General features: G+C 34.0%; 1 protein-coding gene across 1 annotated transcript; it reads right to left on the bottom strand.

The window, feature by feature from the left end:
- On the bottom strand, positions 1 to 23,793 carry LOC133172640 (aspartate aminotransferase, mitochondrial-like). Its single transcript, XM_061307579.1, has 11 exons — positions 23,684 to 23,793; positions 17,407 to 17,563; positions 16,572 to 16,700; positions 16,127 to 16,186; positions 15,868 to 15,941; positions 15,637 to 15,724; positions 14,654 to 14,722; positions 14,107 to 14,293; positions 13,776 to 13,941; positions 11,811 to 11,961; positions 1 to 407 (listed from the first exon to the last, which is right to left on the bottom strand). The coding sequence occupies exons 1-11, from the start codon at positions 23,767 to 23,769 to the stop codon at positions 285 to 287; spliced, it is 1,290 nt and encodes a 429-aa protein (XP_061163563.1). The 5' UTR covers positions 23,770 to 23,793; the 3' UTR covers positions 1 to 284.
- Positions 23,794 to 26,736: the final 2,943 nt, after the last annotated feature.

The following is a 26,736-nucleotide window of genomic DNA, read 5'->3' as shown; positions in this document are numbered from 1 at the left end:
CAAACAGAAACATTTTATTAAAACATAAAAACTGTGTACCAGTACACTATAATTTAACTAAAATCTGGATAAGCATCACATTCCAGTAATTGTTGTTAGAGCACTATTCTGTCAGATCTTTCAAGGGATGACAAGCACACATAGTATATAACACACTTTCAACATGACTCTCCATTAAATGTTTTTTGTCTGTTTATGTTCATAAACTGTGTACAACAAACTTATTATCTGGTCTTTCACTTATAAATGTTTGTTAATCTATTTTAGTCCTCACAAATCTTCAATTATTTGGTCACCGCATGCATAGCTTTGGCCAGATAATCAACATTATGAGATGACACACCGGCCACTGAAATCCTTCCATCCTTTGTCAGGTAAATTGAGAATTCTTTTGTAAGTCTCTCAACCTATAAGATAGAAAACATAGGAAATTAACAGTCATTTGTTGTTTTTTTTCATGTTAATTTTCATATGGGTGAATTAAAAAAAAAATGACCAAATGCATATTTATCAACCCACACTAAAAATACAGGCAATGAAAATAGATTTCTATGTCTCAGCATATGTCTTTAGATAGTGTCTAAATACCTGCCAAATATCTCGTTGATATCTCAATTAACAAAAAAGTTATGCCCAAAAATGATGCTAAAATTGTCAGGAGTGCAACACCTTTTTGTGACATTTTGAAAATTTCAATATTTTTTGGAGATCTGTGAAATAAAAAATAATGCTTCATGTTGAAAATAAAGACTTTCCTGATAATATTCAAAGTATTGAGCTTTAAATGTGGACTGTCATAACTTTTGTTTAATCAAGTTGTGGTCATGGCTGATGTTTAAAAAAATGTTATGTACCATGTCAGGAGTGCAACAGAAAAAATGTAGTGTTGCCAAAAAAACATCAGTTGTAAAATTCTGATAGAAAATTAAGACAAAAAAGAATTTTGGAAGTGTAAAATAATAACTGATATACATTTTAAAACTTAACAAGAGGCCCATGGGCCACATCGCTCACCTGAGCACACTGGCTAGACTAAGGCACAAATCAATTCAGTAATGAAAGGGGGGGGGGGGCTTGAATTTTAAACTACCTGATGATGCTTTCATGTCAATATAACAAATGAATTTGTTGTACTTGAGAAGATTTTAAAAGAATTTTCCCATTTATTCATTTGTAAAAATTTGATCCCCCATTGTAGCTCCTCCCTATCTCAGGGGTCATCATTTGAATAAACTTGAATCTACATTACCCGAGGATGCTTCCATATCAATAAGACTAACATAGCTTTTCTGTTCTTGAGAAGAAATTTTTTTCTATATGTTCTTATGTAAAACTTTCGATCCCCCATTGGGCCCCGCCCTACCCCCGGGGGTCATCATTTGAACAAAATTGAATCTACACTACCTGAGGATGCTCCCATATAAATTTGACTCCTCATGGCTTTGCTGTTCTTGAGAAGAAATTTTTCCTATATATTTCTATGTAAAACTTTGATCCTCCATTGTGGCCCTGCCCTACGCCCGGGGATCATGATTTGAACAAACTTGAATCTACACTACCTGAGGATGCTTCCATATAAATTTGACTCCTCATGGCTTTGCTGTTCTTGAGAAGAAATTTTTCCTATATATTTCTATGTAAAACTTTGATCCTCCATTGTGGCCCCGCCCTACCCCCGGGAGCCATGAATTGAACAAAATTGAATCTACACTTCCTGAGGATGCTTCCATATAAATATGACTCTTCATGGCTTTACTGTTCTTGAAAAGAAGATTTTTAAAGATTTTTCCTATATATTTCTAAGTAAAATTTGGATCCTCCATTGTGGCCCCGCCCTACCCCCGGGGGTCATGATTTGAACAAACTTGAATCTACACTTCCTGAGGATGCTTCCATATAAATATGACTCTTCATGGCTTTGCTGTTCTTGAAAAGAAGATTTTTAAAGATTTTTCCTATATATTTCTATGTAAAATTTTGATCCTCCATTGTGGCCCCGCCCTACCCCCGGGGGTCATGATTTGAACAAAATTGAATCTACACTTCCTGAGGATGCTTCCCTATAAATATGACTCTTCATGGCTTTACTGTTCTTGAAAAGAAGATTTTTAAAGATTTTTCCTATATATTTCTATGTAAAACTTTGATCCTCCATTGTGGCCCCGCCCTACCCCCGGGGGTCATGATTTGAACAAACTTGAATCTACACTACCTGAGGATGCTTCCATATAAATATGACTCTTCATGGCTTTACTGTTCTTGAGAAGAAGATTTTTAAAGATTTTTCCTATATATTTCAATGTAAAATTTGGATCCTCCATTGTGGCCCCGCCCTACCCCCGGGGGTCATGATTTGAACAAAATTAAATCTACACTTCCTGAGGATGCTTCCATATAAATATGACTCTTCATGGCTTTACTGTTCTTGAGAAGAAGATTTTTAAAGATTTTTCCTATATATTTCTATGTAAAATTTGGATCCTCCATTGTGGCCCCGCCCTACTCCCGGGGGTCATGATTTGAACAAAATTGAATCTACACTTCCTGAGGATGCTTCCATATAAATATGACTCTTCATGGCTTTACTGTTCTTGAAAAGAAGATTTTTAAAGATTTTTCCTATATATTTCTATGTAAAACTTTGATCCTCCATTGTGGCCCCGCCCTACCCCCGGGGGTCATGATTTGAACAAACTTGAATCTACACTTCCTGAGGATGCTTCCATATAAATATGACTCTTCATGGCTTTGCTGTTCTTGAAAAGAAGATTTTTAAAGATTTTTCCTATATATTTCTATGTAAAATTTGGATCCTCCATTGTGGCCCCGCCCTACCCCCGGGGGTCATGATTTGAACAAAATTGAATCTACACTTCCTGAGGATGCTTCCCTATAAATATGACTCTTCATGGCTTTACTGTTCTTGAAAAGAAGATTTTTAAAGATTTTTCCTATATATTTCTATGTAAAACTTTGATCCTCCATTGTGGCCCCGCCCTACCCCCGGGGGTCATGATTTGAACAAACTTGAATCTACACTACCTGAGGATGCTTCCATATAAATATGACTCTTCATGGCTTTACTGTTCTTGAGAAGAAGATTTTTAAAGATTTTTCCTATATATTTCAATGTAAAATTTGGATCCTCCATTGTGGCCCCGCCCTACCCCCGGGGGTCATGATTTGAACAAAATTAAATCTACACTTCCTGAGGATGCTTCCATATAAATATGACTCTTCATGGCTTTACTGTTCTTGAAAAGAAGATTTTTAAAGATTTTTCCTATATATTTCTATGTAAAATTTGGATCCTCCATTGTGGCCCCGCCCTACTCCCGGGGGTCATGATTTGAACAAAATTGAATCTACACTTCCTGAGGATGCTTCCCTATAAATATGACTCTTCATGGCTTTACTGTTCTTGAAAAGAAGATTTTTAAAGATTTTTCCTATATATTTCTAAGTAAAATTTGGATCCTCCATTGTGGCCCCGCCCTACCCCCGGGGGTCATGATTTGAACAAACTTGAATCTACACTACCTGGGGATGCTTCCATATAAATATGACTCTTCATGGCTTTACTATTCTTGAAAAGAAGATTTTTAAAGATTTTTCCTATATATTTCTATGTAAAATTTTGATCCTCCATTGTGGCCCCGCCCTACCCCCGGGGGTCATGATTTGAACAAACTTGAATCTACACTACCTGGGGATGCTTCCATATAAATATGACTCTTCATGGCTTTACTATTCTTGAGAAGAAGATTTTTAAAGATTTTTCCTATATATTTCTATGTAAAATTTGGATCCTCCATTGTGGCCTCGCCCTACCCCCGGGGGTCATGATTTGAACAAAATTGAATCTACACTTCCTGAGGATGCTTCCCTATAAATATGACTCTTCATGGCTTTACTGTTCTTGAAAAGAAGATTTTTAAAGATTTTTCCTATATATTTCTATGTAAAACTTTGATCCTCCATTGTGGCCCCGCCCTACCCCTGGGGGTCATGATTTGAACAAACTTGAATCTACACTACCTGGGTATGCTTCCATATGAGTTTCATCTTTCCTGGCCCTGTGGTTCTTGAGAAGAAGATTTTTTAAAGATGCTATTCATTTTTCACTAATTCTTAATTATCTCCCCTTGAAAGAGGGCGTGGCCCTTCATTTTGACAAACTTGAATCCCCTTCACCCAAGGATGCTTTGTGGCAAGTTTGGATGAAATTGGCCCAGTGGTTCTGGAGAAGAAGTCGAAAATGTGAAAAGTTTACAGACAGACGGACAGACGGACAGACGGACTACAGACAAAATGTGATCAGAAAAGTTCACTTGAGCTTTCAGCTCAGGTGAGCTAAAAATGTTATATAAATCACAAGCAGCATTAATGAGAGTCAAGTATATGTGCATACCCCAAAATGTCAGGAGTGCAACATTTGATGTTTTGCTCCCAAGCATGAAAAAACTATTATCATTATATGATTTTCTGATTTTTATTTTGGAAAATAAAGACACAAAGAACATTTTTACCAAATAGATTTATCAATTACAGGATCTGTCTGTGCTTCAGATCCATATTTCTATGGTCAGGAGTGCAACACATTTTTTAAAAGATTCAAGTTGTGTGACGAAAAGACTTCTATTCATGCTTAGAAGTATTCATTAATTAATAAGGATCTTTTTGTATAATTTAATGCTAAATTATTGACAGTTTTATTATTAAAATCCTTCCTTTTTCCATTTTATCAATTCAGATGTGTTTTTATCTTTTTGTGATTTTTTTAATGAACGTTAAAAATAAACACACTAAAACATTGTCATAAAATTCAAGTAATTCCTCCTCAACTTCACTGAAACAACAGAACAAGTTCTTATGTAATTTTCACTTCACAATTCTACTTTAAAGGCCCCAATGCTTTTGGTCAGGAGTGCAACAAATATGTTAGAATTATAAATCATCCACTAAGAATAAAAATAAAGAAAAAATGATGAGTAGAATTTCTCTGGTGGGTTACTGTGTTTGTCTTCTAAAGGAAAATATGCTTTAAAATATATTTTATCTTCTAAATATACATTTAAGCTAGTTTTTGGGCATAAAATAGGGTATAATTCCAGATAAAATGCGAATTTTAAATACTTTCATCTGTTTTAATTATGAAGTATTGGACTATAAGTATTGCACAATTTCATTACCACTTGATGTTGCCAACACTTTATGAATTTTTGTGTTCTATGGTTTTAATTTTAAACTTTACTGCAGTCAGGAGTGCAACAAAACTGCTTCATAATTACCAATGCTTTTTAACTATCTTTACTAAACAAGAGGCCCAAGGGCCTTAACGGTCACCTGAGTATAATACAACAATTTAGAAGTTAAATACACTGATAGATGAAGCTTTGTTGCCCTAAAGCAAGAGAAGTAGGAAGATCAGGATCAACAAAATAATTAGTCTAGTATTCAGTATCAACTCATAAATTAAGTTCTAATCTGTCCCCCACTTAACACTATCACCATGCAGACTATTAACAAACTATTAGTGCTTCAGTACTATTTTTAATCCCATATTAAGAGCTCTAGCATTGACCTCTCTTATGGTCTTTGAGGAACTTTTAATAAGATAAGTTATTTTTGTCTCCTTTTATCTATTACTTACAGGTCAACCTGATTATTAAAACTAAGAAAATACTTTTTGAATTATATGATAAACATTCTTGCATAATTATCTTATTCTATTAACCTTTCAAATACATTATTTACAGTGATTAAAGGTGAATGGAAAAGGGGAATAACTTCTCTCAGTAGAATACAAATTAATAGAGCCCTGCCCAGGACTAGAATGCTTAGACAAATGGTCCAGATGTTCAAAAATCTGGTAGAAATACGCTTACTTATATCATTTAAACTTTTACTCAGTTTTCTTCCGATATGCCCAGAAGCAGAGAAGAATTTCACAGGTACAATGCTTCAACAAAGCCTTACCCTAACACCAGAACCCAAGACCAAGGGTCAAGAAATTTACAAATTTGGAAGAGTTACCCTCATCATCATACCTATGGACTTCAAAGAATTAACACTTTTGCACTATATTATCAAAAGCCCCCCCCCCCCCCCCAGTTATGCCAGAACCCCTGACCCTAGGACCACAAGATTTAAAAATTCTGTTCGAAGCTCACATTTTCATCATAGCTAAGCAATTTATTTATCAGCTCAACACTAAGGAGCAGACAGGATTAATTAATGATTAATTAATAGAATTAATGCTTTTTCACTATATAATCAATAGAGCCCCCCCCCCCCCCCCTTCCTCAAGAACCCCAAAAACTGAGGCCATATATTTAAAAATTTTGGAAGAGGCATCCTTGCCCATCATAATCATGCACTTAGTTTGTTTAAATAATCTCCAGTAGCAGAGAAGACGTTTTTCAAAGAATCAATGCATTTTCACTATATAATCAATAGAGCCCCGCCCTAACACCAGAACCGCTGACCCTGGGGCCATGAAATTCACAATTTTTGAAAAGGCATCCTTATGCATCATAACCATGTACTTAGTTTGTTTAAATAATACCCTGGAGCAGAGAAGAAGACTTTCAAAGAATTAATGCATTTTCACTATATAATCAATAGAGCCCCACCCTAACACCAGAACCCCTGACCCTGGGGCCATGAATTTCACAATTTTGGAAGAGGCACTCTTGCTATTCATAACTATGTACTTAGTTACTTTATTTAATACCCAGGAGCAGAGAAGAAGATTTTCAAAGAATTAATGCATTTTCACTAGATAATCAATAGAGCCCCACCCTAACACTAGAACCCCTGACCCAGGGGCCATGAATTTCACAATTTTTGAAGAAGCACTCTTGCTCCTCATAACTATGTACCTAGTTACTTTATTCAATACCAAGGAGCAGAGAAGAAGATTTTCAAAGAATTAATGCATTTTCACTACATAATCAATAGAGCCCCACCCTTACACCAGAACCCCTGACCCTGGGGCCATGAATTTCAAATTTTGGAAGAGGCACTCTTGCTCTTCATAACTATGTACTTAGTTACTTTATTTAATACCCAGGAGCAGAGAAGAAGATTTTCAAAGAATTAATGCATTTTCACTAGATAATCAATAGAGCCCTGCCCTTACACCAGAACCCCTGACCCTGGGGCCATGAATTTCACACTTTTGGAAGAGGCACTCTTGCTATTCATAACTATGTACTTAGTTACTTTATTTAATACCCAGGAGCAGAGAAGAAGATTTTCAAAGAATTAATGCAATTTCACTATATGATCAACAGAGCCCCACCCTTACACCAGAACCCCTGACCCTGGGGCCATGAATTTCACAATTTTTGAAGAGGCACTCTTGCTCATCATAACTATGTACTTAGTTACTTTATTTAATACCCAGGAGCAGAGAAGAAGATTTTCAAAGAATTAATGCACTTTCACTATATGATCTATATAGACCCACCCTGGGGCCAGAACCCCTGACCCTGGGGCCATGAATTTCACAATTTCAGAAGAGGCACTCTTGCTCATCATAACTATGTACTTAGTTACTTTATTTAATACCCAGGAGCAGAGAAGAAGATTTTCAAAGAATTAATGCATTTTCATTATATAATCAATAGAGCCCCACCCTAACACCAGAACCCCTGACCCTGGGGCCATGAATTTCACAATTTTGGAAGAGGCACTCTTGCTATTCATAACTATGTACTTAGTTACTTTATTTAATACCCAGGAGCAGAGAAGAAGATTTTCAAAGAATTAATGCATTTTCACTATATAATCAATAGAGCCCCACCCTAACACCAGAACCCCTGACCCTGGGGCCATGAATTTCACAATTTTGGAAGAGGCACTCTTGCTATTCATAACTATGTACTTAGTTACTTTATTTAATACCCAGGAGCAGAGAAGAAGATTTTCAAAGAAATAATGCACTTTCACTATATGATCTATATAGCCCCACCCTGGGGCCAGAACCCCTGACCTTGGGGCCATGAATTTCACAATTTTGGTAGAGGGCTCACTGCTTATTACAATGATGCCAACAGTTTGACTGCTTGATGTCCTGGAGTAAAGAAGAAGATTTTTAAAGATTGCATTATTTTTGGTGGTTTTAGCCCCACCCCTCAGGCCCCAGGGGGGCAGGGACCATGAAATTCACAATTTTTGTTCCCCTTCACCCATAGATGCTATATGCCAAATTTGGTTGAAATTGGTTAAGCGGTTTCAGAGAAGAAGCTAAAAATGTTCAAATGTTAACACACGACGCACACCGACGGACGAGAACGGATAGCAATAGGTCACCTGAGTGACTCAGGTGACCTAATAAAGCTTTTTTTTTTTTCCAAAAGCAAGGAAAATAGTAAGATTTATCTATCTGTCCCCCATTTATCGCTATTACCATACAGACTTTTTACAAAATATCTCAAACTGGCCTCACTTGGCCTTTGAAGAACATTAAAAAAGATAAGTTATTTTTGTTTCACTTTTAATCATCTATTACTTCCAGGTCTACCTGATCATTAAAACTAGGAAAGTACTTTTTGTATTATACAATCAATGTTCTTGCATAATTCTCTTATTCTATTAACCTTTCAAATACATTATCTACACTGATTAATTATCAAAGGTGAATGGCAAACGGGAATAACTTCACTCAGTAGAATACAAATTAATAGAGCCCTGGCCAGGATCAGAACACTTGACCAAATGGTCCAGATGTTTAAAATTCTGGTAAAAATACCCTTGCTTATTAAAACTTTTACTCTGTTTGCCTCCAATATGCCCAGGAGCAGAGAAGATTTCCAAAGAAATAATGCACTTTTACTATTTAACACAGCCCTACCCTAACACCAGAACCATGACCGAGGGTCATGAAATTTACAAATTTAGAAGAGGTACCCTCATCATCATAACTATGCAATTAGTTGAAGATTTTCAAAGAATTCACACATTTTCACTATATTATCAATAGAGCCCCCCCCCCTCCCACCCCCTCAGAAAAACAGCAGAACCCCTGGGACCACAAGTTTAAAAATTTTGTAAAAGCATCCTTGTTCATCATAACTATACACTTGTTTCTTTGCTTTATAACCAGGAGTAGAAAAAATATTTTGAAAGAAATTATGAATTTTCACTATATAATCAGTAGAGCCACCCCCCCCCCTTTCACAAGAACCCCTGACCCTGGGGCCATGAATTTCACAATTTTGGAAGAGGCATTTTTGCTTATCATAACCATGCAATTCCTTTGTTTAAATAATACCCAGGAGCAGAGAAGATTTTCAAAGAATTGATGCATTTTCACTATATAATCAATAGAGCCCCACCCTAACAGCAGAACCCCTGATTCAGGGGCCATGAAATTCACAATTTCTGAAGAGGCACTCTTGCTCATCATAACTATGTTTTTAGTTAATTTCTTTAATACCCATAAGCAGAGAAGAAGATATTCAAAGAAATAATGCATTTTCACTATATAATCAATAACCCCCCCCCCCCCCTTCACCAAAACCCCTGACCCAGGGGCAATGAAATTCAAAATTTCTGAAGAGGCACTCTTGCTCATCATAACTATGTTCTTAGTTAGTTTCTTTGATACTTATGAGCAGAGAAGAAGATTTTCAAAGAAATAATACATTTTCACTACATAATCAATAGAGCCCCCCCCCCTTTCACCAGAACCCCTCACCCAAGGCCATGAAATTCATAATTTTGGAAGAGGCACTCTTGCTCATCAAAACTATGTACTTAATTAGTTTGTTTAATACCCAGGAGCAACGAAGAAGATTTTCAAAGAAATAATGTGTTTTCACTATATAATTAATAAAGCCCCACCCTAACACCAGAACCCCTGACCCTGGGGCCATGAAATTCACAATTTTGGAAGAGGCACTTTTGTTCATCATAACTATGTACTTAGTTAGTTTATTTCATACCCATAAGCAGAGAAGAAGATTTTCAAAGAAATAATGCATTTTCACTATATAATCAATAGAGCCCCCCCCCCCCTTTCACCAGAACCCCTGACCCAGGGGCCATGAAATTCACAATTTTGGAACGGGCATTCTTGCTTATCATAACTGTGTACTTAGTTAGTTTATTTTATACCCAGGAGCAGAGAAGAAGATTTTTGAAGAAATAATGCACTTTTACTATATGATCTATATAGCCCCGCCCTAGCCCCAGAACCCCTTACCCTGGGGCCATGAATTTCACAATTTTGGTAGAGGGCTCAATGCTTATTACAATCATGCTAACAGTTTGACTGCTTGATGTCCAGGAGTAAAGAAGAAGATTTTTAAAGATTGCATTAATTTTAGTGGTTTTTGCCCCACCCCTCAGGCCCCAGGGGGGCAGGGACCATGAAATTCACAAATTTTGTCCCCCTTTACCCATAGATGTTATATGCCAAATTTGGTTGAAATTGGTTGAGCGGTTTCAGAGAAGAAGCTGAAAATGTTCAAATGTTAACGCACAACGCACGACGACGGACGAAAACGGATAGCAATAGGTCACCTGAGTGACTCAGGTGACCTAAAAATAAGTTGAAAAAAAATGCTTGATACTATTTGATGTTCAAAACACTATGTCTATCAACAAATTACAGAAATTTTACAGTCAATTCAGGGAATAGTTTTCATCATTTCACATATATTTTAAATACATTTTATATATATTACACTTTGCAAATAATTATGTTTTAAGGTCTTCAACATATGAAAAACCTGCTGTAAACGATGAAAAATATCGACACGGCAAATTGATTTACAAAGTAAGAATGGGTTATTGTGTGTTATAATTTTTAAAACAGTGTTAAATAAAATACATATCAGATGTCAGGAGTGCAACACAATAATGTAACATAGGGTCACTTCAAAATCTAGTATTTTTTGTAAGAGAACTCGTATAAAACAATTCTTTTTTGGCTTTGATTTAAAGAATTGACTTGAACGGACAAAAAAGTGAATTTTGGGGAATTTTATTTCTTCATATTTTTTTCATATTAAAACTTTTCAAACCAGAATTAAAAAAATAATGTAAAATAACAATCAAAAAGCCAATTTTTTGTCACATGTACAAGAGAAGATATACATACAAGTTCTAGATTTAATCATTTATACCCCTTTTACCATTTTGAAGCATAAAAAACTATAATTTCTTGTGATTATGTATTTTAGAAAGTCTTTTAAGGTGTAATGATATTTTCTTTTTTCAAAAGAAATTTTTCTAATAAAAATTCTGAAACTTTTTAATCCAATTGTCTATTCTATTGCCACTTCAGGATTTTAAACTAGAATGCATTTGCAATATGATGATATAAGTGAAAAATATGTTACAAGTAGTTGAATTTTGCCAAAAAAATTCAGTTTGGTGGTCATTTTTTTTTTAATTCACCCATATACAGTATTGCCTGAAAGATTTCAGCATTTCAACTGGTCATGTATATTGGCATCCATCAAATGAAACACAAAAGTTAAGCATTTTATTTTTGAACATTCTAAACATCATGTACAAGACATCTAATGAGAAACAGACACGAAAAAATGTTTGACAGTAGTAATTGTTGCACAAACAAAATGCCATGAAACTTTAAGCATGTTTGCAGGAAAACTGGACTTTAAATTTATGATATTGCGACCCCAATCCTTCTGGAAAGTTTTAATGGAGAGAATTTTGAATTGATCAAATATTACCATACATAAACTTTCCCATTAAAACTTCACAGGCCACATAGAACTTTATATTCCCTTACAACACATACTTCCCAGTTTTTGACAAATAACTGTACCCACCTGGTCAGGCTTGAGTCCAGTGAAGCAGAACATGCCGATTTGGTCCGTGATGTGCTGCCAATTCTTGCTGGATCCCTCTTTGGCTAAAGCAGCCACCAGTGCCTCCCTCATTGTGATGATTCTGTCAGCCATTCCCTTCACTTCTTTTAGCCTGAAAACAACCATCAGTCAATGTCAGCTTGGACATAAGTATAAATTTTGAAACACTGTTAAATTAAGCAGTGTCAAATCTGGGGTCTGTAAAATTGCTCCATTATGTATCTCACCAATATTTCAAATAATTGCATACAATTGCAACTAGAACTGTCCAAAAGGGACAAATACCCCCCGCTGGGTTTTTCAGAGAAGGTACCAAATCATTAATATTTTCTAGATGTGAGAGGTGTTCACAATTTGCTTAAACATTTAGAGTGAAAATTTAATTACTCATTATATTTTTTTTTAATGAATGAAACTAATGTGCAGCCTAATAAAACATCAATACTAATAATTACAGTGTTTTTTATTACATTGAAAAAATAGTTTGCAGCTATCTGTCATCTTTGTGAGACATGACACTCTGTAAATTGATTGTTGAAAAAAAATATCATAATTAATTACACAAAGTCAAATTGATCTTAATACCTTTATATCAAACTCATTTTAAAAATAAAAGGCTGGTTTCAGTAACTATGTATTTTGACAGACATAAATTACAAATTAAGAGGCTTAGACAACAGAGATCTTTATTTCTTTCTGCTCAATTCCCAGGAGATACAGATAAGACCTGCTTGATCAGAGATGCCCTAACAGCTTCCCACACTGAACTCATTAATTAATCTTTAACTGGATGCATGTCCACTCATTACTCCAAAGGGACAAATAGATTTACACTATCTGCTGTGTAATGTAAAAACTGTTTTTAATATTTTGTGATTTTTATTTTAGTTCTAATGAGTAGTTTTACGCTGTAGTTCACATTTTTGTACAGATGTTCTAGATTCTATGTCTCAAACCTTAGACATGAACCCGAAATGACTAAGTCAATAAAAATGAAAAAAAAACACCTGTAAAATGCAGAAAAATTATCAAATAATGTTGTTGCACACCTTCATATGGTAAATAATAAGTGTACAAATTTTCATACAAATCTATGCAATAATCTCTGGGAACAGATCCGGACAAAACCACATAATAAAAATGAAAAAAAAAACACCTGTAAAATGAAAAAAAATTATCCAATCATGGTGAAAATACCAGGTGCACACCTTCATATGACGAATAATAAGTGTACAAATTTTCAGATAAATCCTTGCAAGTTTCCAAGAAATGGTCTGGACAAAATCTCGTCTACAGACAGACGGACAGACAGACGGACATGCTGATTCCAATATACCCCCCTAAACTTCGTTTGTGGGGGGGTATAAATATCTGCACTATTTAATATTGGAGTTGTTCATATTTCTAAATTTTGAATATCTTTTACATGTAGTTTGTCTGTAGAAAATTTATATCCTTCTTTTAAAATAGTACTATTGATAACAAAGCTCATAAACTAGATAGATTTTATATAATTTTAGATTTCCAGCTGTCAAAGCAGTAAACATTGCATAATATAGTCATTTCCCCCATATTTATAGATTGTCTAATAAGAGTTATCCAAAAAACCTGGTTTTAACAAATTAAACAAATTTTAAATAAATTTTAACAAACTAAAACTAGTTTACTAAACTAGATGGTTTTATAGAGAATATAAAAAAAAGATTCATGGTTTTTCACCCCTGCTAACTTATGACCAAAGGTAGATAACCTACATTTGAGTCAACTGTCAAAGAGCTAGCTAATACAAAAGTTTTACTATACAAATGTAATACATGTACCTCTCATATCCCGATCAATTATTATGTTACAGTAATGTCCGAAAACATCTATAAAAGTTTTAAAATAAGTGCTTAAGATTGTTCAATGTGATTACGACAATCTTACCATAAATTTTTAAGGTCTGGGTTGGTGAGGACTCTGGTGACGATTTTGGCTCCATGGATCGGGGGGCTGGAGTACATGCCCCTGATGATAATCTTCATCTGGGACATATTTCTATCAGCCTCCTCTTTTGATCCACAAACAATTGTGAATGCTCCAGCTCTCTCTCCTGGCAATGAAATAAAAAAATATTAATTACGCTAGTTGTTTACCTTTAAAGAGTTTGCCTGCTCTGGAATGATTTAAATACTCTTTTATAGATGCTCCTTTCCAAATCACTAAAAATTATAAAACTAGTGAAAGATGTGTTCTTTTGAAAGAAAAAAAAATTTACCATACAACCCCATGTTCTTTGCATAGGACTGAGCAAGGGCAACCTCATGTCCATCCTCTACAAACTGCCTCAGAGCAAAGGCATCTTTGGTTGTGTCTCCACTGGCAAAGCCTTGGTATGCCATGTCAAAGAATGGGAACAAATTTTTCTTTTTTATCAGGGAACTCATTTCTTTCCATTGCTCAGGCTATGAAATGCAACAAAATTTGAATTATGAGGTATTTTAACCATACTCTCTTACAAACATGTATGACAGAGAAGTGGAAAAAAATGACTTAGGAAATTTGATTCCACAGCTATACTAGCACCTTCTAAATGTGGAAGAATAAAATTTTATATTTATTTATTAAAATATTTTTATATCATTTTTATTTTATATTTATTGTAAGTTTTATAAAATAATAGTTAGAATTAATTGTCTGAGACAGATCTGTTTAATTCCATTTATTTGTTTAATTCATGTAATTTTGATAAAGGTTCAAAATGTAGAAATGTAATCAATAATGGAAATAATTTTTTACAGATTTACTGAATAAACATTACAAACCCTTGGATCCACCCCTGTTGGATTGTGAGCACAGGCATGTAACACTATCACACTACCCTCTGGGATTTTCTTTCAAATAAAAGAAAAAATAACAATGAGAAATGATAAACAGCTTTGGAAAAAAATTCTTCCTGTCTTTGCTAAATCCTGAAAAGAAATATTTGTCAACAATACAATCTGTAAAACTACCGGTAGTCAGTCCATTAAATAGCATTTAAAATACAACACAGTGTCCTTCACATATTTTAAGCAAATAAATATTTAAACTGCATTTTCTTCTCCGATTACGTTTCTCTAAACAGATACTGTACACAAAATAAACATGGGAAAAAAAGCCAAGAAAAATGCTCATGGTTGGACAAACAAATAAGTATTTAAAAAAAAAGATTATAAAAATTCCTTTTTGATTTACAGGTCTATCATTAAATATCAATGTCGGCTGCAGATCTGAAGCTTACTGGTCTGAAAAAATTAGATGGACAACCAGCGAAACACAGTTCAAGACATTCAAAGAAATGTACACATCATTTATTATTTACTAAACACAAAAAACGTGCACTTCCATAATTCTTACATCATTGTATAATTGACATATAAAGTCAATACCATATGACTAATGATTATTTTGATGTACTTAACATAAAATTTTGAATGAATTCTTAAAATGATTATATTAAAATCAAATACATCAATCTAATAAAAATTAGGTCTTGATTGCTCCCCATGACATTTCAGTTCATGAGGCAATTAAGATCTTATTTTAATTACTTTTCTTTATTAGATCAAAAACATATCATATGGTAGTTCCTTTGAAAACCTTACACTTTGCTTATATAATTGTGTACCGAAATAAAAAATACCCATTTAATCTGTATCAAAGTTTCATTTGAAATTTCAGTAATAATCCTCTGTTAGATTTAGATGGATGTCCCTAAACAACCAGTCTGTTTATAATACTCTATGCTCCGAATTTTTCAACTTACCGAAATGTCCTCCATAGCACCTGCAAAATCGAATCCACATGTACTGGGGTCGTAATATCTGTATGATTTCACATCCAAACCAGAGTGTCTGAAATGGTTACAAAATTGTTTACACATCGATTTTTTTCTAAAATGATAAGTAATCTCGTTCATTTTCAGGCTATCCTTATCAATTTATACATAATTGAATTTTTTTTACTTTACATTATAAATTGAAGAAGGTAGACTTACTTAAATATAGGAGTATGGTTTCCCCATGAAGGAGTTGGAATCCAAAAATCTTTGCTTTTAGAGTAAAACTTAGACTACAATAATGACAAATGACCAGTGTTTATGCTGATGAATAATTAAATAAAATTACTATAGACAATGTAATGTCAGAAATCTAAGCAATGAATCTTATTTTTCCTTTTGCAGACAACAATATTCAAACTTTAATGTAGTGATCATAGTGAATATGTTAAGATTTTTTTCATGGTGTAATACTTACAAAGAATGCTGCCCCAAGTCTTAGTGCACCAGTACCTGAAATACCCTGCACTGTCATATTCTGCAACAAAAATGTAAAAAATCAAAATGGGTTCTATAACCTTTCTTGAAACCTTTATAAAGAGCATTTTTTTGTCATGAAGAAAGTCTTGCTATGATAAACTTTAACATTGTATTCTATTAACAAGTACAATCATTATGATTGACAGTGTATGTACATGTTACATACAAATACAAGCAGGAAAAATAATTTCATGAAATAGGCTTCCATTTTACACTAACAGAATACATATTCAATTGCTTTTTTCCCCCGTTTTGTAGAATTTAATTTAAAATAAAGTCAGGTTCCAAATCCTGATGTTCATGAATCATTTAAAATAAGTTCAAACAAGGAATGAGAATTTTCTATGCAATATTTTTCAGAATTTGAACAATTCAGCACTTACTCTGCCTTCTTTAACCACCGGGTTGTTATCACCAAATGCCAGTTTAGCTGTTTCTAGACAGAACTCTGCTGTGCCGTTGATGGGTGCGTATTCCTTGTCCAAATTTTCCTGGAGCATTATCTGTTCTGCCTGTCAGAGAATTTGTAATAATTTAAGTTTAGGCTGAAAAAAATATTGACATTACAGTTCTCAGGCCAATTTTTTTAAAAACAGATTTGGGCGGGAGGCTTCTTCTACTTCTTTTTTTTTAAAACCTTTTTATCGATGATAAATTAGATGCAGGAGGCTTTTTTTTTTTAAATCCAGAATTTTCTATAAAAATAACAATGGATTTCTTTCTTCATAGTTATACTAGAGACATTCTATAGATGCATTTAACATCTCACAGTGTTACCAAATATATGCAATTTTTCATGTTTTGCAAACAAGATGTCCTTGTTGAATGGCTGTCAATGTCCACACTTATATGAAATGGATACTAGAAATGAAGATCGAGTGCAAAACTCAGAGAAAATGAGGGAGAATTTTTTCCCCCAGATTGGCCTCTGCACTACCATTTCTTAAATTTTATTGAAAATGCAATACATGTAAAAATTGCAATGCAACTACCTCAAAACAGATGTGATTCAATTTTATGTAGCCTTAGAATATTGCTTAAACTTTAAAATTCCGTATTCTGATGTTCAAAATGTCCGATTTCTATTCACTGGTAAAAGGGATATATTTTTCCAAAAACAAAAAAAAATACATATATAAAATAAACTTTTTAAGACCTTTGATATTCAGAATGACTGATTCATTATTCGCATAATCCATAAAAAGAATTTATACAAACTTTTTTCACACATTCCAACACAAAAGGTTTCCCATTGTCATCTCTGTATGCACCGACACCCAAGTTGATCTTCTGTGGGCTGGAATCTTTTTTAAAAGCCTCTGTTATTCCTAGAATAGCATCTGGGGGACCCATCTCCACATTGGACCATGTTGAACTTTAAAAACAAGAGGCCCAAGGCCCTGAATCACTCTTCTGATAAACTGTACAACCTATCACTTCTATTTGAAGCCTATAAGTATCCTGTATATTTACATAAACCCCTGAAATTCCAAAGGTAGGTCATCATGACCTACATTTTAGATGAAACACTCTGAGAACCCAAGATGATTTTAAGCCAATTAGTACCTGAGAGTCGGTCATGGTGACCAACTTATCACTTGTCATTCTCTGAAGACCCACGATGCACCAACTAAGTTTGATGATTCTAAGCCAATAAGTACCTGATATATTTAAATAAAGCCATAAAATTTCAAAAGTAGGTCACAGTGACCTACTTTTCAGTTGTCGTACTCCTAGCTGCAGTGTATATTTATTGCACACAAAAAAGTGCGCTGTTTCTTGATTTATTTCTCCGTAGTTTTAAGCTGCTATCTCAAAATATTACAAACTGTGTGTTCCTAACATATTTTTTTGCTACTTCCACAATAAAACATTTCCCAAATCCATTGTAAAAAGCCCTCCTGGGCTTGAAATTGAGTCCATCGAAAATTTCGCCTATATAAACTGCCATCTTGGGTGGCAAGACAATTCGATCCAACGCGCTTGGTACTGAAACTGAAACTGATTTATTTGATTAAACGCCTATTTTTACACAAACGTATTCAATGGCGTTGTACAGTAAAGCTGTAAAATATATTTACATATTATATACAAATATACATGGAGAGTAATCATTAAAATAAAGCACCAAAGTCCCTAAAGAAGTAATTTTTAAAGTTGTTTTTGAAATCATCAATAGATTTTGATTGTTTAATATTCAAAGGCAGTTCATTCCACAATTTTGGTCCGATGGTACTAAAACTCCTGTCGCTGAAAGTTTTTCTTTTATTAAATGGGACTGTGTAACAGCTTTCGGAATTTCGGGAAGAGCGCAATTTTTGATTTGAAGTTTGTTTTGACAGAAGTTCAATTAAATATTCTGGTGCTTGGCCCACTGAACAGTTATACATGAATGTCAGAATCTTGAATGATATTCTAGTTTTGATCAGTAGCCAGTGGAGATCAAATAGAGATTCTTTTGAACTGTCAAATTTCCTCCGATTTAAAACCAATTTGGCACACGTTTTGAATTCGTTGCATTTTATTAATTTCGTATTGTGCTATTCTGAATAAAATAACATTGCAATAGTCTAAATGTGAAATAACTAATGATAGAACTAAAATTTCCGTAGCTTTCGTTAAATATTTGCGGATGCTTTTGATTCTTAAATAATTTAACATTGCTGTTCGACATTTCCTATTTACATGTTCTTTGAAATTAAGATTTTCATCTAAAAATGCACCCAAATATCGTATACATTCTACGGACTTTATTTCATTTTCATTAATGTTAATCACTTTTGTAGCACATTTTTCTAGTTGTTTTTTACTGCCAAATAGAATAAATTCTGTTTTTGATGCATTCATTTTAAGTTTATTAGCGTTCATCCAGTTGTTAATAATCTTTGCACAATCCTCAAGCGCGCGAATAGCCTCAATTTCGCTGTGTTTCGACGTTGGATTAAAGCGTGTAATTGCGGTATGGTCATCTGCAAAGCCGAAAACTGATATGGAAGGAGGAATGACATCAAATATAGTTCCTGCGTACGCCAGATACAACCAGGGTCCTAAGCAGCTACCTTGTGGAACGCTGCATTGCAGCTGACGCACAGACGATGAAATGGAATTTACACATACTTGGCAGCCACGAGGTCGCAAGTATGAATCTACCCATTTTAATGCCAAGCCACAGATTCCATATTGTTTTTGAAGTACTTTTATTAATATATCGTGGTCTACAGTATCGAATGCGGCGCTGAGATCGATTGCTATAAGAGCCGTTACATCTTGTTTCTCCATAGAGTCAAGCAGGTCATTTACGAGTCTTAAAAGCGCAGATTCACAAGAATGGAAACGTCTGTATGCCGACTGATTTTTGGGAAGTAGATTGTTTTCATTAACATGCGAATTGAGTCTACAGAGAGCGGATTTTTTGGTAAGTTTTGAAAGAAATGACAGATTACTCACTGGTCGGTAGTTCGCTAACTCCAATTCCAAACCTATTTTCTTTAAAAGAGGTCTAACGATCGCCTGCTTCCATTTTGCTGGAAAGATACCATGTTTCAATGAAAGGTTAACAATTTTCGTAATGTTTGGTAAAAGGTCATTTAAAAAAGATTTCAAAATATTGGTTGCTAAGATGTCTAATTCGCAAGATTTAGTTTGGAGTTCCATAATAAGATTTTTTATTTCATCTTGCGAGAGTTCTTGAAATTCACTAAATGAAGGAACATCTTTATGCCTTGGTTCAAAATTATCAAAATGTTTTAATGATTGTCTAATCTTGTCTATTTTATCCATGAAATAGTCGGCAAAATTTTCCGCAAGTGCTGCGTCGCTTTTAGCATTCGGCATCGGAATTTCTATCTTAGAACCGGAAAGTTCCGAAACGAACCTATACATGTATAGCTTTTTGGAATCTCCTTTAAAGTTGAGTACTTTTTCACTCAAAACTTGTTTTTTCTCCCGATTTAACTCATAATTATACTTGTTGCGCGCTGTTTTCATGGCCATGTACTGATGCGGTTGTTTATAAGTTTTCCATGTTCTCTCTGCCTTGCGTGAAACACATTTAAGATGATGAATATTTTCAGTAAACCATGGTTTTGGTGCTCGTACAATCTGCGTTTTTTCCTTTATTGGGGCATATGGTACATAACTTGCACAAACAGTTTGTTGTGAAAGTAGTAAAAGGATATGTTAGGAACACACGGTCAGTAATATTTTTAAATATACTGAGAAATAAATCAAGAAAAAGCGCTCTTTTTTGTGCACAAAAAATACACACTTTTTTCAATGGGTGGCACTGTAGCTCTGTGGTTGTCCATCCCAATTTTTTCAGACCAGCGAGCTACAGATCTGCAGCTATCGTACTCCAAGGACCCAACATGCATCAACTGACAAAGTTTGATGATTCTAAGCCAATTAGTGCCTGAAATATTAAATTAAAGCCATAAATTTTTAAAAGTAGGTCACTGTGATCTACTTTTCAGTTGTTGTACTCTGACGACCGAAGATGCATCAACTGACAAAGTTTGATGATTCTAGGCCAATTAGTACCCGAAATATTTAATTAAAGCCATAAATTTTCAGAAGTAGGTCACAGTAACCTACTTTTCAGTCGGACTCCAAGGACCCAAGATTGCATCAACTGACAAAGTTTGATGATTCTAAGCCAATTAGTACCTGAAATATATAATTACAGTCATAAAAATTGAAAAGTAGGTCATGGTGACCTACTTTTCAGTTGATGTTTTTTGAGGACCCAAGATGCATCAACTTACAAAGTTTTATGATCAAAGGCCTTAAAATGTACAAATTATGCCTCTAAAATGCTTTGATATCGAATGCCTGCAAAGTTCAAAAAGTAGGTCACTGTGACCTACTTTTTCATAAATATGTTTTATGGCCCCAAGATGCATCATCTTACAAGATTCAATGATTCTAAACCTTTCAGTATTCGAATTAATGACCTTAATTGTTTTGAAAAAGATTAGCCATAAAATTCAAAAAGTAGGTCAAGGTGACCTACTTTTTAGTCGACGTACTCCGAGGACCCAAGATACATCAACTAACAAAGTTTGATGATCATAGACCTTAAATTGTTCAAAATATACCTCTAAATCATTTTGAAAAAGAATGGCAGCAAAATTTAAAATGTAGGTCACCTTGACCTACTTTTGAGTCAACATTATATGAGGTCCTTAGATGCATCAACTGACAAAATTTGATGATCCTAGTCCTTGTAGTAAACAAAATATCAACATTTTAATAAAATGTAATTTTTTGTCAACTTTGAAGTGACCTTGATACCACACCCTTTGCCCCAGGGTAAATCCCCCTGCAAATTTTAATCTACAATATATACTCATCCTTTTGTATAAGTTTGGTGATAATCTGCCCAGTGGTTCTTGAGAAGAAGATTTTTTAGCAACCAGTACTTTTGTTTCTATTTTCCTAATTATCTCCCCTTGTTTAAGGGTCACAACCCTAGTTTTAGTATAAATGGGAGCTCTTGGGCCAAAGATACCCTGTGACAAATTTGACAATAATTGACCAAGGGGTTCTTGAGTTATGGCCCATATTCTAAAAAGTTTACACACACCTCACAAATGGCCATAACATTAGCTCTTTGAGCCTTTGGCTCAGAAGAGCTAACAAGAATATTGCTTATTCATGCAGACAATTACTATACACAAAGTTTTACCAAGTTTGAAGGGCAGAGGTTAAGTATATAGGGGTGTGCAATATTACCGGTATATTGCGGTATGACCCACCGCGATAATATATTGCGATATGAAAATCGGATACCGGTATTTCACGATATTTATAAAAGTACCCAATATAAAACCTCCTTCATTGTAGAAACTGCTGAAATAATACTTGTAACTTCTTCAGGCGATTTTAATCTTGTTAAAGAACCAATTTTTAAAAAAAAATGCATGGTGACTGGGCTTAATACTTAGTCAGCTTTCAGAGAGAGAGGAGAGTGAAAAAGTGATTTTCATTCACTGTTGTAATTTTAATCATCTTACTTTAAAATAAAATTAATTAGACTTCAAAATAAAATCAATAAAAGGAAAATATATAAAAACCCATTTTTACAGGGTATATACGATGTATACTGTATACTGTGGTTCTCAAAATCTCATGTGGAATCGACACGATCATCATCGCGATGCAGTGTTAAGTTCAGTATACATGTAGGCCTACATATTTCAAGTAAATGGCCACCGATGTTTTCACTTGAATGCAGTATTGCATTAATTATTTTTTTTCATAACTCTGATGCTATTTTTAACACCTTCATGCTATACCAGGAACATGTACATTAAAACAGTAGATATAGGCCAGTTCCTGATCATATGTCATAATGTGAAATAAGGTCAGGCTAGACTAATACAAGAAAACACACGAAAATATGTCACAACTTTTTTTTCTTTTATTTATTCTGTAATCACAATAAAATTTTCATATAATATGTATTATTTTAATTTTTAACTGACATTTTATGCTTCTTCACCCCCCCCCCCCCACCCCCTCCTCAAAATAAAGACTGAGATAAAATGCTAAAAGACTATATATACAATTATGTATTTCAGCTTTAACTTTTTTCAATGTGAAGATATTCCATGAGAGTTCATTTTGTTTCATTATTGTACCTGTTATTTGATTATTAAAAGTAAAGTGTAATTACTTGCAATGTTTTATTTTCCCCCTTAATTAAGCATGTTAAGTCTTAATAATAAACTCAAATAGTCTTTGAACTTGATAGCATTTTAAAGTTTCTGCTCAAATTTATTAATGATAATTAAATAAATTAATTTGCAATATTCAAAGTAAAATATTGCAATATATCGCAATATGGTTTTCACTCGCAATACCCAACTCTAGTTAAGTATATCCAATTCCTGGCTACCCATACTATATAGAAATGTAGATCAATTGTTCTGTTTCTCACACCCTGTCAATTTCGACACTGTGTAGAAATACAATCTGCTTGAAAATTTCCTATTGACTCATGAATTAATTTCCTTGACATTGGACCATCAATAGGATTTTTATTGCTTCCTTGCACATGAATTGAATTGTGTAATATATTGACACACATTTTTGTATAATGATCTATTAAGGTACTACAAACATGTTACTTATCAAGAAATGGGGATAAATATAAAAAAATATTTTTAAAAAAAAATAATAAATCAACTCTTTTGTAGAATTCAGTTATCTGACATAACCTACAAGTGAAAAAAATTCTAATTCGCATCTTGGCACAAAATTTGATATTTTCTTTGTACATTTGCACTTATGTGGTTTTAGTGAAAGCAAAAATATACAACATAAAACTAATGATTGTAAAATCGAGGATGATCATTAATTACAAAAACATGAAAATCATGTTCTACACACGTGCAAATTTGCACTCGGGCTGTTGACACTGTGACATTCCTATGACTGCATGATGCAGACAGTAAGAATGCAAAGCCTGTAATCATCAAAATGCAAAACTTACCCAAATTTTATACATGTTGCAGGCGATACCTTCTTTGACAAAAATTGGTTGAGCAAATTCCCGGTGCACAGACTTCTAACAGCCATGTTTCAAGGTCGATTATAAAAAAATAAACGAAGGTCGATCCCGACTTTAAGTTAAAAAAAAACTCAAACCACAGGATCTTTGACAATCTGAACGACTGTCTCCTTAACACCCTGTGATTCGAACAATCTTGGTTGCAGGCTTTTTTGAGAGGAATTATTAATTCGCAAATTACTTCCTTACTGATACCTGATCCCCCCCCCCCGCCATTGATGATTCTCGGGGGGGGGGGGGGGGGGGTTAAATTAAGCAGAAAATTTCGAAAGTCGGCTTAATTAAAAGGGATGAAATATTTCCACAGACGAAAATTGTTATAGATCTATAAATTAGTTATAGATTTACATGAAAGCTCTCTACAAAGTAATAACGACCTTTTCTTTTTGTTATTTCGAATTTCTCAAGTAGTATAAAAAAAACTTTTTAAATCTCGTAATTACAACTTTATATCTCGTTATCACTTCACTTTTACGACTTTCTCAAGCTTACATGTTACTATAATCATGCCAGCAGCTTAATTGACTACTTGGTATTCAAGAATAAGGAAGGTTTTTTTTAAAGGTTGCATTGATTTTGATGATTTTGATCCCACCCCTCATGTTCCCTAGGGAGGTAGTCACCATGAAATTCACAATTGGTGTTTTTCCTTGCCCATACATGTATGCTATATACCAACATTGGCTGATATTGGATCAGACTTTCCAGAGAAGCTAAAATAAATCAGATTATATTAAAGAAACGTATAAGAAAAAAAGGCAATATGCGAAACATCTTTCCTTCTGTTTTCACTAAATTAGAGGTGATAAGAAAATTAGAAAGACTACATGAACAATATGTTATGGTTCCAGCAGACAAGACTTGTAACAATATCGTCTTTGTTTGTATATTATAACTGTATTTTAGAAGAACTTGGTTTTAATTCTACCTCTGAAAATCCAACTTATACTCACAGTTCACTTTCTAAAGATGAAATTCTATATGTGTTTAATACTTTTAACATTCTAGTCAACCAAGGTGAGTTCGATCTACCTACCTTTACTGGATTCCTAAACTTCATAAAAATCCTTACAAACAGAGATACATTCATGACTGACGGGTCCAGCAAATGTATGCTCTACCAAGCCCCTATCTTTACCCCTTACAGAAATATTAACTGCTGTAAAGGAGAAACTCCAGACGTACTGTGTTGCAACATATTCTATAAGTGGTGTAAATCAAATGTAAATGCACAAGAACTCCAAAGAACCTTTAGAAAATTTAAAATCGCAAAATTTTTGGAAGTCAGTAACATCAACGACTTTTTTACTCTATACACAACCAATCCTCACGATAAATTAAATCAAAAACTAGACTTTTTGATATTATAGACATCTGCTTCTTCAATAACAATGGAAGTCAGAAATTTTCGTACCTTGTTATTGGTCATCAATAAAATCAGTGTGTTAAAAATCACTCTGATTCTACACAAAAGTACTCTGAAGTTGATTTTAAAAGGATGCTGGAGTTCCTCATTGACAACATTTATGTAGTCTTCGTAGACCAGGTCTTCCAACTGTTGGAATTTCGATGAGCAATAATTGTGCTCCTTTATTAGCCGACCTGTTTTTATATTCCTATGAAGAAGAATTTATTCAAAAACTTCTACATGAGAAGAAGAAAACACTTGCTGTGGCCTTCAACTTGACATTTAGATATATCGATGACGTATTATCAATTAACAATAGTGTCTTCCATTCATATCTCGAATCGATATATCCCAGTGAACTTGAAATAAAAGACAGCATAGTCTACCACATCTGTTTCATATTAGGATGTTTTACTGACTATAGGCGATAAGGGCCAACTAACAACTTTATTGTATGACAAACGAGATAACTTAATTCAGCTTTTCCATCGTCAACTTTCCTTATTTACGTAGTAATATCCCGCTATCACCTGTATATGTAGCTGTAGAACTGTAGCTCTCCGAAAAAATATATTGATCTACGGGCCTGCAAAACAGATTTGTCGCTTCCATTATTATGAATATGTTAACTTTGATTTGACTTCGATTGACTTTTTGAATACTACAATTCAGCACGTGGGGTCAAGCTGCAGGTGAAGTTGTGAAAACACATTGACCTCGATCTAAATCACGTCTTAGAGTGTGTTTGGTTGGTCTACCATTTGCAGAATTTAGCAAATTAAATCTGTTAATTATCTTTTTTGCGTGTCCTCACAATATTTACCAGAGAAATCGTTTAATTACGTATTGACATGTGTAGTATACCATATATACACATATTCGAATTTCTAGAGAGAGAGAGAGAGAAAGAGACGCTGATCGATAATCCCCCCTCCTGTTAATATTTCAATTATGTGACCTATAAAACCACTCTGCTATATGTCAAATTCCGTAGGGCGACACTAATGTATCGTTGCTTCAATTTTGATTCATGGCGCCAACCCACTGCAGTACAACTTTTTTTTTGTTTGCTTTTGTCCTACCTAATATAATCATGTATATGTAGTTCTAGATTGTAAAATATTTTGGATTCACTTCATTTTCAGCTTGGTAGAGAAATCGTAAAAAGACCCAAAATAGGGCGTTAAGTCCACTCATTCTTTAAGGCATTGTCTGTTCTCTTCAATCTTCAATTAAAATAAGTTCTTCTCTTCCAAATTGTTGTAAATATGTATACATATACATCTTTTCCCATTTATATGTTGTTTTTTTTTTATTTTGTTTGTTTGAGAGAGAGAGAGAGAGAGAGAGAGAGAGAGAGAGAGAGAAAAACTAATGAATGAAAATGAATGAATGTATTTAATTCTGAGAAAATGTCGGGATGGATAGCATAAGACTGTTGTGTTTGTATTTTTTGTATTGATAAATAAAATTACAGAAGTAAACAAAAGATGCATATGCATTTAAATTCTAATGTTGACAAGTAATTTGAGTTATAGATACCGAGACTTGTTTCTGTAATAAAAGT

Source organism: Saccostrea echinata, unplaced genomic scaffold, assembly GCF_033153115.1.
Source record: "Saccostrea echinata isolate AGI-Se365-2 ecotype Australia unplaced genomic scaffold, CSIRO_AGI_Sech_v1 ptg000054l, whole genome shotgun sequence".
Classification (NCBI taxonomy): domain Eukaryota; kingdom Metazoa; phylum Mollusca; class Bivalvia; order Ostreida; family Ostreidae; genus Saccostrea; species Saccostrea echinata.
The sequence above is the reverse complement of the archived record's forward strand: the minus strand, read 5'-3'. Positions and strand labels throughout refer to the sequence as shown.

What these genes read in the sequence shown, in the direction of transcription:
- LOC133172640 (XM_061307579.1), bottom strand. Translation starts at nt 23,769, where the DNA reads ATGGCTGTTAGAAGTCTGTGCACCGGGAATTTGCTCAACCAATTTTTG. An exon ending in GCAACATGTATAAAATTTGG is followed by an intron (nt 17,564 to 23,683) that starts GTAAGTTTTGCA and finishes TTGTTTTTAAAG; the next exon opens with TTCAACATGGTCCAATGTGG. An exon ending in CAACAGGGGTGGATCCAAGG is followed by an intron (nt 14,294 to 14,653) that starts GTTTGTAATGTT and finishes TGCATTTCATAG; the next exon opens with CCTGAGCAATGGAAAGAAAT.